Here is a 13356-nt window from a genome sequence, read left to right on the forward strand (position 1 = left end):
CTTTAGCGAAATTATCATGTAAAGTAGCAAAGTTAGTTTCTCTACGTGCCTGTGCTCTCAGGTCTCCCAGCTGTATTCGTATCGTGCTGGATAGTGGCGAGACTGACTCTTGATAACAAGTACTGCTGGACCACTCATGAAAATTCCAACCTCTTCCTCCTCATTCGAGTTCCGACTATGCTGTCGATTCTGGTAAGTTACGTAAGGCTACATAAGGAATTTTCCAAGATAATCGTGTAGCTTCTATATTCTATTCAAGTTGTTCAACTTTGGATCTCACTCTCCTTGTCGCAACTTGGGAAAAGCGTTCATAACTTTTTCCACATTAAAACTTTTTGATCACTTCGATAGACTTGAATATGAGAACCACCAGTTTCAAATTCCACAGATCAATTTTGGACTGTTCGTCAATATCGTTAGAGTGCTCCTGTTGAAGCTCAAGTCCACAGTATCGGAGGAGACGCAAAGATACAAGTAAGTTTCGCCACCTAATTTTCGATAAATCCTTTGAGTTATACGCCTGTTTACACAACCTAGTTCTCTGAGAACTCCTACAAGCTACCTCGTTCCAGAAGATGAGTAGCTTCAATTCTCTTTGAGTGTAGATTGTTCTTCGCGTGTTAAAGACTCTGAATTACTTTGCAGAAGGTGGGCGAAAAGTACATTGGTCCTGGTGCCACTTTTTGGAGTACATTATACCGTTTTCTTAGGCATGTCGTATAGTATCGGTGTAGATGAGACTGTTGAAGTTGTGTGGCTCTTCTGCGACCAACTGTTCGCTTCTTTTCAGGTATATGACTTAGAGAGTCTCTACACTTTTCTTCGACTTCACTATTTTATAATATCTTCATCTGCAACGTCCAATTCTCTCTGCTCTTTCCATACCATTGTGGTTTAAAGTTCCATCCTCGTCAGTTGTTCATTATGACATTATGATTATGGTTCTTAATTAAATTTCTTGTTCTTTTTTTGGTAATAGGGTTTTTTCGTGGCCGTTTTGTATTGTTTCCTGAACGGTGAGGTACGAACCGAGGTAACCAAGGCGATCAGGAGCCAGAAATTGCCTCGTTTTCGCACTAGGTGGAACTCAAGACCATCCACCCACTCTAGCAGCACGTGCAGCTGCAATGCATCGAAACTTGATAGACGGTCAAAGCGGCCACGTTGGTGGAAAGAACCTTGGCTCTGTTTTCTTCGCGACAGGACAGCTCGACGCTCAACCCACTCGATGGCGAGTACACAAGGTGTCCTCTCTATCCTATCAAATCCTTCGTTCTCTCACGCACGCCTTCAATGCTATCTCGATACCACTGGCTGTTGCATTTTCAACACCGTATTTGACATTTCATTTTCATATCTTCATCAGTCTGCATGTTTTTGTGTTATGTTCTAATCAATTAATGTATTTTAATTTGACGAAAGATTTCTACCAATATTAAAAATTGGTATGCGTGATCGGATCATTTGTTCTGATATTATGGACTAGTTGATCATTATTTCATTACTTTCGGCAGATATCAGTCCGTATTAAATTATAATACATTGAGAAATAGGTTGTTATTCTACAGTGAATCTATAGAATATGATAGTTGGTGATTAAAGCGAGAATCATTAATAAGAATCATTAGTAGTCAACTTGATATTCTTTTCTGGTTATTAATATTCCAGTGCTCAAGACTTTCACCAGTCATTCGTTATAATTTGTCGTGAATGATGATGATGCAGTTCCTCTTCCCATTTATTTTGTTTTCCATTTTCTTTGATTTATGGTTCGGTAGAAACAGCGAATCTCTGCATTTGTTCTTGCAAATCTCTGTACAGAATAGTTGCTCTCTTGCTTGTAGATCTCTAATATTTTTCATTCCAAAGTGGACAAAATATTAAAATTTTAAAGATGGTATAATATGTCGCTTTCAATGTTTTTCACGTTGATTTATCAATGCCTCTTCAATCTTTCATACAAAATTGCTCCTTTGTCTTGCCATATATAATATTGTCACCAAAAAATGAGTTTTAGATGGTAGAATAATTGTAAATTCTCAAACTCTTTTTAAACAATTTTATTTGCCATTCTATATTTGTTTATGTCAACATTGAAAGTATTCTGTTTGTAAAATTGCGTGAGCTACAATGTAAATTGGTCTGATTCGTTATATTTGATGTATTTCTGATGGAGTTGAAGAGGGTATCTAAGCGTTAAGGAATGTGACTGCTCATTCTCTCAGATATTGGTACGCGAGGAGGTAGTTTAGCGAGCAGTAGAGGTTACTTGGAAATCGCAGGGAACGGACAGAGCGCATATCCGGGAAATCAGGATCAACAGGCGAATCACACGTCACCCCTCTACAGTAAATACACGGATCAATCGCTACTTTCCTTTTGCTCGAACGTGAGTACAGAGTTTTCTCCACTCATCTAAGTGATGGAGTTACACCCTTTTTATCCACATGATCAAGTATAAATTTTATAAAGTAGATTTTTAGAATTGTATAATAAATCGAATATATTGAATATGTCATAGAAATTTCAAAGATATTGGAGCGTTTATTTACTTATATAAATAAATTTAATCAATTAATGAATTAATTAAATATTTAATAATATACTTAAAAGTATATTAAATGGAGCTAATTTATTTTTTCATGAACTTTCAGCTAACTAGGGGTTAATAAATCTATGTTCTAAGATTGGATTTTATTTTAGGTTTCGGAAGTAACACCTTGCACAGGGCTCAATGCAGATAGAATTCGAGAGCAGCATTGTTGGAGTGATTCAGAGTGTTGTCATCTCGCCTATGAGCTACACAATTTACATCATGGGCTCTCATAAAACCCGTAATCAGATTTAAATCAGTTTACTACTAAGACTCTGCGTGCAAACAGCTAATAAAAGTAATGAGAAAATTTGTTCAGCGAAAGGACGTGTACTATACACGATTATTATAAAACATATGAAGACTGTAAATCCATCAACGGTCCGCCAAAACTGTTTTAATCATAACGCTGCTAAAAAGTCTTGAATAATTCAACATCCACGTTTCTTCTACTGCTTTTTTATTACTCTATATTTTTTATAATGAAATTGCCAAAACGAGGGAAGCTGGACATACAAATTTTCTATATTTGTAGATGTTATACTATTGAAACAAAATCTTTTTACCAAGAAATAGTAAACTTCTATGTTTTTAATACAATTATAACGTATAATATTTGCATTATAATTGTTATACAAAAGTTTCTAAAGGATTTTATTGAGTTTTACTATAGAGTGATTTACGAAACAATTTAATTGACAAGTATTATCACCGTAGGGTAATTAATACAATTTAACGCTGAACTGTAACAGTGATAAATTGCTTGCCAGTATTTCTATGGCCATTTTACTTTAAATTGCCAACTGTAAGATTAAACACACGCGTTTATTCTTTACAGAAATTCTTATGTTCTAGATCTACGAACTGCATCAAGTTACGTTAAGTCTAACTGTAAGTGCGTGTGAAATTATAATAATTTAAACTAGATATACATGTCGCTCAGAAAGTTCGTTCCGATTTTTAAAGAAAATTCAAATGCAGCACATTTAAATTTGGATATACATTTATTGAATTATATAGATGCCATTTTGTTCCACAACCTTTCTCTATCTTTCACGCAACTTGAATATTGCATTCTTCCAAAACTTTTCAAGTTTTTCGGCGGAAAACTTTTCAATGTGGTTTTTTACGTCGACCAAAGAGTTAAAACCTTTGCCACTGTTTATTATTGAGACATGACATAATAGAATGGTCATTTTCGTATTGGCAAAGAATTCGTTCTACCAGAATAACACGGATTCCCTTGCAGTTGTACGTTATCCATGTGGGACAAGTTGTAATTGAATCCGTGTCCAATGAGTCCTTTTTATCGTTTATCACTTTGCAAGAATAAATGTTCATGACATTTGTGTTAGTGCTGTATATTATAAAAATAAAAAAGAATAAGTGTTTCTATACGTATGTGTCGGCGGATATTTATTATATGACTAGAAAATAAGAAACTATTGGCTAATAAATCTATCTTTCCTCGTTTAACGTTGCACTGTGGATATACTGATAATAAATTAATAATGACAAATGCTTTTCAAGACTTTTCAGCAGCTATTTTTCTATATAATAATATATCCCAGATTCTTTAAAACTGTGAACTGGAGATTTTAAACTTAAAGACATACGTTTATTTTTTTATACATGATCTTCTATCCTTTGACCTGTAGATGTTATATACACTGCATCAGGATCTGTTGAACCCGACTGTAAACGGATATAGATATATAATAATTTGAGTTGGATATACATATGTATTAGCTTTATATATCGTACATCCCTCTTCAATTATTTTTTCGTGTAGTCTACGAGCAAAGTGAACGACCGTTAGTCTGTAAATATCGCATTATCTCTAGAACTACCATCCACTAATGGTTTTGCGAAAAATACAAAACATATGTTTGACAGAATTACTCTTGATTCTTATCAGGATAAAAAGATTAAGAAAATAGTTCAGATTGGTAGTACTAGTGTCAGCAAAGAATTCATTTGACCAGGGGTTACGTGGATTTCCTGAGACTTGTATTTTGCTAATATGGAACGGATTGAAATCGAATGATGTCCATATCGGTTCCTAATGTGTCTGGATTAACTGTCAATATGTAGTTCTTTGTCGTTTATCACTTTGTACATAGGATATGTGAATAATTGTCAGTGACGTGTGTATTTATGATGTACAATTGCAAGCAAATGTATGTTTTTATTCTTGTGTATACTTGTATGTGTGTTCGGGTTGTTATTTCTTGCAATGAATTAAGTTTACGAACGCGAGGAGATCGGTTGAAAATTTTCCACGTGCTTTATTGCCTATCTGTATTCCAAATCTAATCAATATCCGTTATCACGTTCTAGACTGTTCATAATTAAACATAGATATATGGAGACATTCCGATTAACGAGGGTTACGTGGAATTTTTTCGATGTCAATTTCATTGTCAATTATTGGTTTCCTTTCTTATTCGCTGTTATTGTTTTACTAGGAAGATTCGTTGGGAAAATATTATTGAACGAACATATCAATATTACGAATGAATCATAATTAGTAAATCAGTGTAGTAGCTGGAATTTAAAATGAAGGCTTGATAAACAGATTCAGTACTTTGATATGTAAATTTTTTAAATACATGAAATATTTCAGTATATGAGAGCATCTCAGATACAACATTTTCTCTGATTAAATCATGGAAAAGTACTATTTCTGTTAAAAAGTACAAATGCGTAATTGCATTGGATTGTACCATATTTAGAAACATTTATACTACCTTTTGTCTCAACAGCTTTCTATTTTAGAGATCAAGTCCAAGCTGTTATATATGTATATTCGATGTAAAAGTTCATAACTGATTGAAATAATGTGGAAAATATGTATACATTGTTTGTTATTTTCCTAACAGATTTTTTTTATTTGAAAACTATTTGGTCTACAATTATGTGCTAAATACAAGCACATCATTTTTACAATAGTTCTTATCAATGATTCATGTATTTACATTATTACATTCTACTCATTTCCTTGTAGTTTCTACAGTGGCACACAATAGTAATTGCATGTGTTATTTTCTCGAAATATGTCTTGCAAGTGGACACTGCGTTGAGATCGACTATGCTGGCCACTATCAAATCGGATATTCACTCTCAACGTAGTGTCCATTTGCGAGAAATGTTCTCGAAAGCAACTCGTGATAGTTTTACTTTCAAATGAACGTGTATCTTTGCAAATCATTCATTCGTACATGAAAGTCATCACTATGATCCCTCTACAACTGTACCTATTAACGGAACTTTCTTTTTCTCATGCGGCAAACCGAGTGGTTCACTGAAAATAAAAAGGATATATTAAATAAAAATTCACAGCAAATGAACAATTTTATGGAAGAATTACGTAATGTTAAATTATAGAGGAACGACTTTAATGGAATATTGTGTTTCTATACGTTGGTCAATTACTTAGAAGCTCCAATTACAAAATTTACCTAATTACTAAAGTAGACAAATAATTATATTACTAGTATTTAACAATACAAAATAGTGAAAAAGATTTATTAGAGAATTAAGAAATTATAATTTTTATTATTATTATTATTATTATTATTATGAATCCTACACTAATTATCTGATATAACTAATAAGATTATATAATGTTTAGTTCCCTTTGTACATGGAGGAAGTCAAATAGGCGAGTGAAGAAGCGTTGACAGAATTGCATCTCTTGTTTGAGATTTATTTGAAATTTATTGGAAATCCGCTTACCATCCACTGACGTTCTGCGCGGGAAGACATGTGTTTTCCAGTTGGCTGAAAGCCTTTCCTTCTTCGCAGACCTGCAAACGTGGCCGACCATTCACACACACGAAATAACGCTGACAGTCATAAGGACTGGCGTAGAACTCAAACTTGTAAAGCCGATTTTCATCGTTAGGATCATTTGGGCACCGGAGTCCTAAGAATGCTACATTGACAATAGTAAAGCAGTAATTAACAATTAAATAGTGCAGCGAATAATTGAAGTCACGAATCACACAACAGCATAATTTCACTTTCTGCTACCATATTATGTAAGTTATTGGTATAAATGTTCTTGCCCTAATTAGACATATTTAATGAAATTTAAAATAACATCAAAATCATTTCCTTTGGGTATCTTAACGACAACAGTTGTCAACTTACTTAAAAAAAATCCAACTCTCTTGAAATATTAATTTGTGTTTCTGTCCTGTTACAGAATGCACCTCAATTGCAATAGCAAAAATAATTATTCCCAATATATTTGGCAAATTTTTCATTAATTTGAAATTTTGACGATAAACTTGAAAATTAAAAATAAATATCTTACAAATGTCTTAAATGTTTATAATTCTTTAATATTAAAATATATATATTTGTAAGAATTCGAGAATGTGAAAAGAATTATGTGTTTAGATTTAACTCATCATCTTCCACTTTCTGTAGGAATCCTGTTCTTGTATTATGCTTTTAATATGTAAAAAATTCCTTACGCTGTGATGTGACGAAAGAAGATAAAAAAAAAAAAAAACACGTTTAAAAGATGTAAAGAAGAGGAGATATAAAATCCGCTCACATTCAACATCGCAGTCTGGTACTTGATCAGGCCAGTCGCAACGATAAGATTCAGAGTTGAAGGCCAACCCTTCGGGGCAGTGGAAAACATGTGCTCTCCCCTCTACACAGGACATGAATTTACCACAATTGTGTTGATCTCCGATTTTGAAGAAACCATACTGATGGGGACAGTCATCCGTTGGCTGTGGTGTCTCTGAAAATTAATTTTTATTACTTTAATGTAATTGCCAATTAAAATTATTTTTCAAGCATTTAAATTCTGTCTTCACATATTCTCAATGATTAAAATATATAATTCTCCTAATGTGAATAATATCAATGAAATTCTATAAAATGTAAAAATTAGATTCTGTAAAATGTAAGTATAATATTGCAGAGTTAATTTACAAAAAATTATCAAATTTGAAAAAACTGTTTTCACATGATACTAACGTCGGTTAGGTCTTCCATCACAATCCACACCCGCAGGATATTCACAAGGATAGGCGAACCTCACGTTAGGATTGAATAAGAGTCCCTCAGGACATAATTTGTGTTCGGGGATACCATCGATACATTCGATGTAAGCGTCACATTGGGATGGCACAGAAAATCGACCATTCTTTTCAGGACAGCTATCTTTGTATACGCTGGCCGCTGTAAAAATAAGATAAACAGCTTTCTTTACTTGCTAACTCTATTTAATCTTGAATCATGTTATTTCCATACTCTGTGGGAAAATTGGGTTGTTAATGATCCAATAAATATTCCACCCTCGATTTTCTTCCAGAGGAATTGTTACATTGAAAAATGTTTGAAACAGTTTGGTTCAGAAAAATAATAAGTTCATTTTAATATATGCTTCTTTTAGGTTTCCTTTTTGGAATATTTTTACAACAGCTTATACAACTGTTTCTGTAGATATGTTGCAATATATATTTGTTAATATTTTTGCAATTTCCAAACATATTTTTCAATTGAAGTAATAGGTGAAAATTCTCCTAAACATATTAAACGATCCAGTTTTCCTATGTAATATTAAAAACTATGTTTATATGTAATGCGAACAATAATGTTGTTTAATAATAATTTAATATCGTATTATATTTATTATATATATCATATATGTTATATATTTAATAATGAAATAAATTAATAATGAAAATTTGAATTTCAGGGAAAATAATGAAGCAGTCACAGTATAACAGAAGAACATTCTCTTGAGATTGCAAATAACTGTTACGGAACGTGAAGATGAAGCTGTCAGGAGAATCCAGTTTTTTCAACGTACATTTGTCAAACACCTGTTCCGATATTATTTCACGACAGAGTTTCTCGATGAGAGTTTTATGAAATCGTCCGAGTTATTTCATCTTCTGTTACAGAATCATTTTGCACTGGTTCTGTGCCTCTTACTTCATAATTTCTAAAGTGATCCACGACGATGATCTTCCAGGAATAGATATTTCGAAATGTTTTCATTTTCCATCAGTTCAAAGTAGATTTTAAGAAATTCTGTGCTTTATCATTTTCTAAAAGATAAAAGTAACTCGTCACAGTTTATTAAGAATTTTTGATTCAATTTTTATCCACTCGATTTAGTTTTACTAAATTTAATAATCTGTTCTCTATAAATCTGGTCTAGTTCTTCTTTAACTCGTCAATCTCAATATAAAGTTATGTATATATGTATATTAATTGTTTTAATTTATTCGCTACTGTTTTTTATATATCCATCGTAATTTATTTTAATATGTTTTGCACAAGTTTCCCATAAAATCTTTTCTCCAAATTCTTTCGTTATTTTATTATTAAATATCAAAAATATCCCTGATTGTCCACTACCTTAATTATCAGTTCTGTAACATACTTTTCCCTGTTTTACATACTCAAAGAGCTTTTAAAAAATTTCTTCCTCTTTTTCGCTCAACACCATTCTATTTCTTTATTGAGAAGTTAAGCAAACACAGATTGATTGCTAATGACGCTGATTGCTAATGAATGGTTAATAGTTGCAGAGCTCTTTTCGCGGACCTTCGGATTGGGAAACCCTGGCCCCTTGCATAATGCAGTACCTTGAAGACGAAACCGGTCCCTGAACCGCGCACGTATTCACGCTCACTATCGAAGTCTCGAACGGAGAAAGTTCGAGGATGCGATTTGACCTCCGCGCTTCTCTATCTATCTTCATCTTACGGTGAATATTATTCAATTATACTAACCGAAATTGAAATTGAAACTAAATCAAGTCGTTCACAGATCGAAGTGGTTAATCTTATTTTTTGATATTTTTTAAATTTCTTGATAGAAAAGCATTTAATTGACGCTTCTTACATAATTTCATCAACTTTCTCTATTTTACGATTTGCGAAATTAACCGATTTGGCAAATTAGCAGCTCAGTTCACTGACTAACAACTAAGGAGTGAAATAATGTCTAATAGTTATGTAAATGCAATGTTATTAAAAGACGTACATAAAACGAGTTACGTACGGAGTTTGGTATGGATTTAAAAATTATTACGGAATTGTGGAAAAGTATTTTGGATAAGTAGTTAGCGTTATAAAATAGTTGCAAATAAAAGGATTTCTCCTTTCACCTTTTCGAAAATCTAAATTTTATGAATTCAAACTATATGCTTGAAAGTACTTAAGTGAACTTTTGTAGAATTTCTTACATATATGTATACATATAAAACGCGTAAAAATCACGGAAGGTATGAAAGTCTGAAAGTATAGCGTGATGATACTGTCAAATTACCACTTAATGCCAGTTCAGGATTAAGTATCTCTCCTTCACTTAGCGGAAGCTGTAGCTTCCCTCAGGCGTCGAGATCGTCGTCTTCAGTTTACGTAACGTATTACAAAATCGGAAATCTATGATTTATAGCATACTTTATTGGAAAATAATGCAAGAATATATTGTAAATGTTTCATTTCTTAATTGACGTGTTCGGTATTAGCGAATTAACACCTAAAAGTTTCCTTTCCTTTAGATAAATCTTCGGCATTAAAAAGTTGATTTCTTTTGTAGCGTGAATAATAAATAACACTGGGGTTTGCAATCGAGTGAGGATCTTAATGAGAAACGGTGTGATTTTGATCGTATAACGATAACGAAAATTATCGTTATATCGTGAGAGAACGGTCGTGCAAAACGTGACACGGTGATGCAACACGATGATGAAGAGCCGAATGGTTTACCGGGACAGTCAATGAATTTTAACAAACACGACTATTTTTATCGATGGGATAATTTGGAACCTAAGCAATAAGACACAATTTACATGAGCAAACAAGCTAAAGCCATTGAAATATCTCTCTCCATCTGTTTCCACTAGTTGACGAACCTACATAATGACCAGAAGAATCTGTGGAAGTATCTTTTAATGCATTCTGAATCCATAAAAGAGACAGTGGTTCTTGGATTCTTGAAAGAACCGGTTAGATCAGTATTATGGGAAATATTCTATGGATATTATGTATATGTAAATCTTTAGTATTATAGATAACAGTATTTGATAACAGATTAGCATTATTGTAGATGTCTTGTTTTATGGGGCATTATGATAAAAGATATCTAATATGAGTATCATAAAAGATCAGATTTTAAAGAGCTGTAAACTTCATTGCAACAGGTACTCTACCAATTTTTATCTTCACTGCAATTACTAGCACTTATACTGATTCTGAAATCCCTATTATCGCAATAACTGTGATGATTAACAAAGAAACTACAGTGAAGGGATATCACTGTAATAATCGTCATATTATAATTTTTATCACGTGATTCCATTGACTGAATACAAAATTGCTAATTATATCTGTTCTATCATGTGACACTTGAACTTGAAAGTTATATATTCATCTATCTGTATGTTTTAAGAATGGTGTAGATTCTTCTAGCTTGAGTAAGAACATTGTATATTAATATCTTAGTATTTGCATTTAATTAAATAACATTTAATTAATCGAGGGCCTTTGCAGAAATTAATATGGTATTTATTAAAAATATTCATTAAAGTTTTATAGTTTATTAGAAAATTGGGAAATTAGAAACGTTATCCTTGAAAATAGAGATTTTTTTCCATGATTACACAATTTCTTTTTTACCTATCATCCATTCTTAATTAATTCCATCAGAACGAGCAAATTACAAGCGATAATATTTTTCTTTTTGCAAATAAAACGTATTTTTCGTTACACGATATATTTTGAATAATTTAAATTGCAAGGGATAATAATATCTTTCATTTTGCAGTCTATCATGAATAAGATAGTCTCCCTAAGGAAGAGTCTCTCATAAGTAATCACAGAACCGTATATTATAAGACGCAAGAAATGTCACTGATTCTGCTTTGCAAAATGAAGAGAACGGCGTTCGCTTTCTCGAAGATACGATCTCGTATAGACGAGAGCTGAAAAGAAGCCCTCTGGAAGGAATGCGAGTCTGGTTGGTTATTTCTAATAGACGTAACACAATCATAAAGAGGAGCACGCGTATTGGCTGAAAGTGCCACATATGGAAATATCTGGGAAATATTAGATATAAAAATACGTGAGCGATAGTCCTCCTTCCAGATAGATACTGAATCTAGGGTAAGTGTCCCCAATATCGCCTACCAAATTTTTAGTTGTTTTCAAGTAAAAGGTAAAGTCTCGAGCGAAAGAGATACTATTTGTGTTTCATGTACAAGTATAAAATACATCTTTTCATACATATATATTTGCGTAGAACTTATGTTGCCGAATCCTTCCTATTTTTTTTTCTTCTCAAAATATTACTGGTGAGCGATATTACGGGCTAGGCCTAGGCGATATTAGGAGCACTTACCCTACGTATATATCAATGGAAGCGTTCACACGACGATTTTCGTGACATATAGTATCGCGATACTGGTTTCGTGTATCCCAAGTACCTCCGCCGCTGGCGATACTTTTCGTATGAAGTCGGTAGATCAAAGAATGATCGACACAGGCGATAGACACAGGCAACCTATACACGAACAAATGAGACTGTACGTTTCATTTCCAGAAGTGTATCACGAACGTGTATCGCAATACGCAGTTCGTGATACACGTATCGCGTGTGAAAAGGGCCACAGAGGGCAGACCCTCTCTTGCCCCTGTGCCGTCCCGCGAAACTTTCCAACTGCTCACAGTACTCACAGCTCGCGAAGCCGAGGACGCCGCAGGCGATCAACAAACGAACGGTCGTTGTTGTTATGGTCATCTCGAGCTCCTGCTGTCTCGACTTCCGAAACCAAAACTATCTGAATCCTCCTGCTCACGAGCTTTTATGATCTTCGCTCTACCACCACGCATACCGGCTCCTCGATCTTCTCCTCCCTCGTACGTTTTTTGGCATCTCTCAAAATTTTGAGATACTATGTTATATAAGACGAATTTGGATTTGCAATAGATCACCATGGCAGAGTAATAGAAATTTGGATTTGGATAGAAATTGAAGATTGGGTGAGAATATTGTATATTAGTAGGGCATTGTATATTTCTACTTCATTCGATAATATTTAATTAGATAAAATCATATTTGACTGGAAATATTTTTGCGAATATATATTTTTAGAAATACAAATAAAAGGATAGGACCTGGAATTGAGATTTGTTTCATCTACTTTGGATATTTTACGTATTTTTATACATTATGTGCATTTTATTTACTTTTAAAAAATTGTATTTATAAAGAAATATTTTGGTGTATTTCTATATTACAAAATGGAAACAATGACCTAATGCGTAATTATTTTTTTTAAATTATACTTTTTATATCTCAATCTATAGGTACAATTAAAATAAAAAATGTCCGTATCTATGTGTATGAATAAATTAATTTTTTTCATACAATCGCATTAGCTTTCTTATTCAAAAATAGTTCTTCTTCCGATTTGAAATATTGGTTCTTCAAAACGGCGCCTGTAATGTCATCCTAACCTCACTTTCTTCGCAATGCAAAGTAACATTCCAAACCGAGTCTGTCCATCTTACAGCTTATTTTTCTAACGTATCGAAGAAAAGGTTTGTAGACGAGCGATACATAGAAAAAATCGAAGAAAATGTCAAGGCTCTGCTGGTTCGACGCCCGAGGCTTCTCCAACCGCGAAACTTAGCACATCGTCCAACGTTGCGCAAATTCACCGCTTTTTTCTATGTCTTCTATATATGTATTATTCTTTCCTGCGTACTTCCACAAAAGGA

At 33.2% G+C, this 13356-nt stretch overlaps 2 protein-coding genes across 5 annotated transcripts in view; one reads left to right on the plus strand and one right to left on the minus strand.

Annotated features, from left to right (window-relative positions):
* Positions 1-5449, plus strand: part of LOC132914828 (parathyroid hormone/parathyroid hormone-related peptide receptor-like) — a 30985-nt gene extending 25536 nt beyond the window's left edge. For 3 of the 4 annotated variants that reach the window (XM_060974258.1, XM_060974259.1, XM_060974260.1), the window contains exons 8-13: positions 62-192; positions 389-474; positions 646-790; positions 980-1244; positions 2226-2389; positions 2704-5449. In XM_060974258.1, coding sequence (XP_060830241.1) covers positions 62-192; positions 389-474; positions 646-790; positions 980-1244; positions 2226-2389; positions 2704-2829 — 917 coding nt within the window. In that variant the 3' untranslated portion in view covers positions 2830-5449. Of the gene's footprint in view, positions 1-61; positions 193-388; positions 475-645; positions 791-979; positions 1245-2225; positions 2390-2703 lie in introns of those variants that run through there. The other variant, XM_060974261.1, reaches the window with a different exon arrangement.
* Positions 5450-12587, minus strand: LOC132914830 (protein obstructor-E-like). The gene is made up of 5 exons (XM_060974265.1): positions 12310-12587; positions 7595-7798; positions 7161-7355; positions 6332-6530; positions 5450-5897 (listed from the first exon to the last, which is right to left on the minus strand). The coding sequence occupies exons 1-5, from the start codon at positions 12371-12373 to the stop codon at positions 5828-5830; spliced, it is 732 nt and encodes a 243-aa protein (XP_060830248.1). The 5' UTR covers positions 12374-12587; the 3' UTR covers positions 5450-5827.
* Positions 12588-13356: the final 769 nt, after the last annotated feature.

The sequence above is a fragment of the Bombus pascuorum genome, chromosome 15 (genome assembly GCF_905332965.1).
Source record: "Bombus pascuorum chromosome 15, iyBomPasc1.1, whole genome shotgun sequence".
Lineage (NCBI taxonomy): Eukaryota > Metazoa > Arthropoda > Insecta > Hymenoptera > Apidae > Bombus > Bombus pascuorum.

Bases quoted from the DNA above. Each gene is read 5' to 3' on its own strand.
- LOC132914830 (XM_060974265.1), bottom strand. From the start codon at position 12,373: ATGACCATAACAACAACGACCGTTCGTTTGTTGATCGCCTGCGGCGTC. The intron at 7,799-12,309 runs GTGAGTACTGTG...TTATTTTTACAG, and splicing joins CGTCCTCGGCTTCGCGAGCT to CGGCCAGCGTATACAAAGAT. The intron at 6,531-7,160 runs GTGAGCGGATTT...TTGTCAATGTAG, and splicing joins ACCAGACTGCGATGTTGAAT to CATTCTTAGGACTCCGGTGC.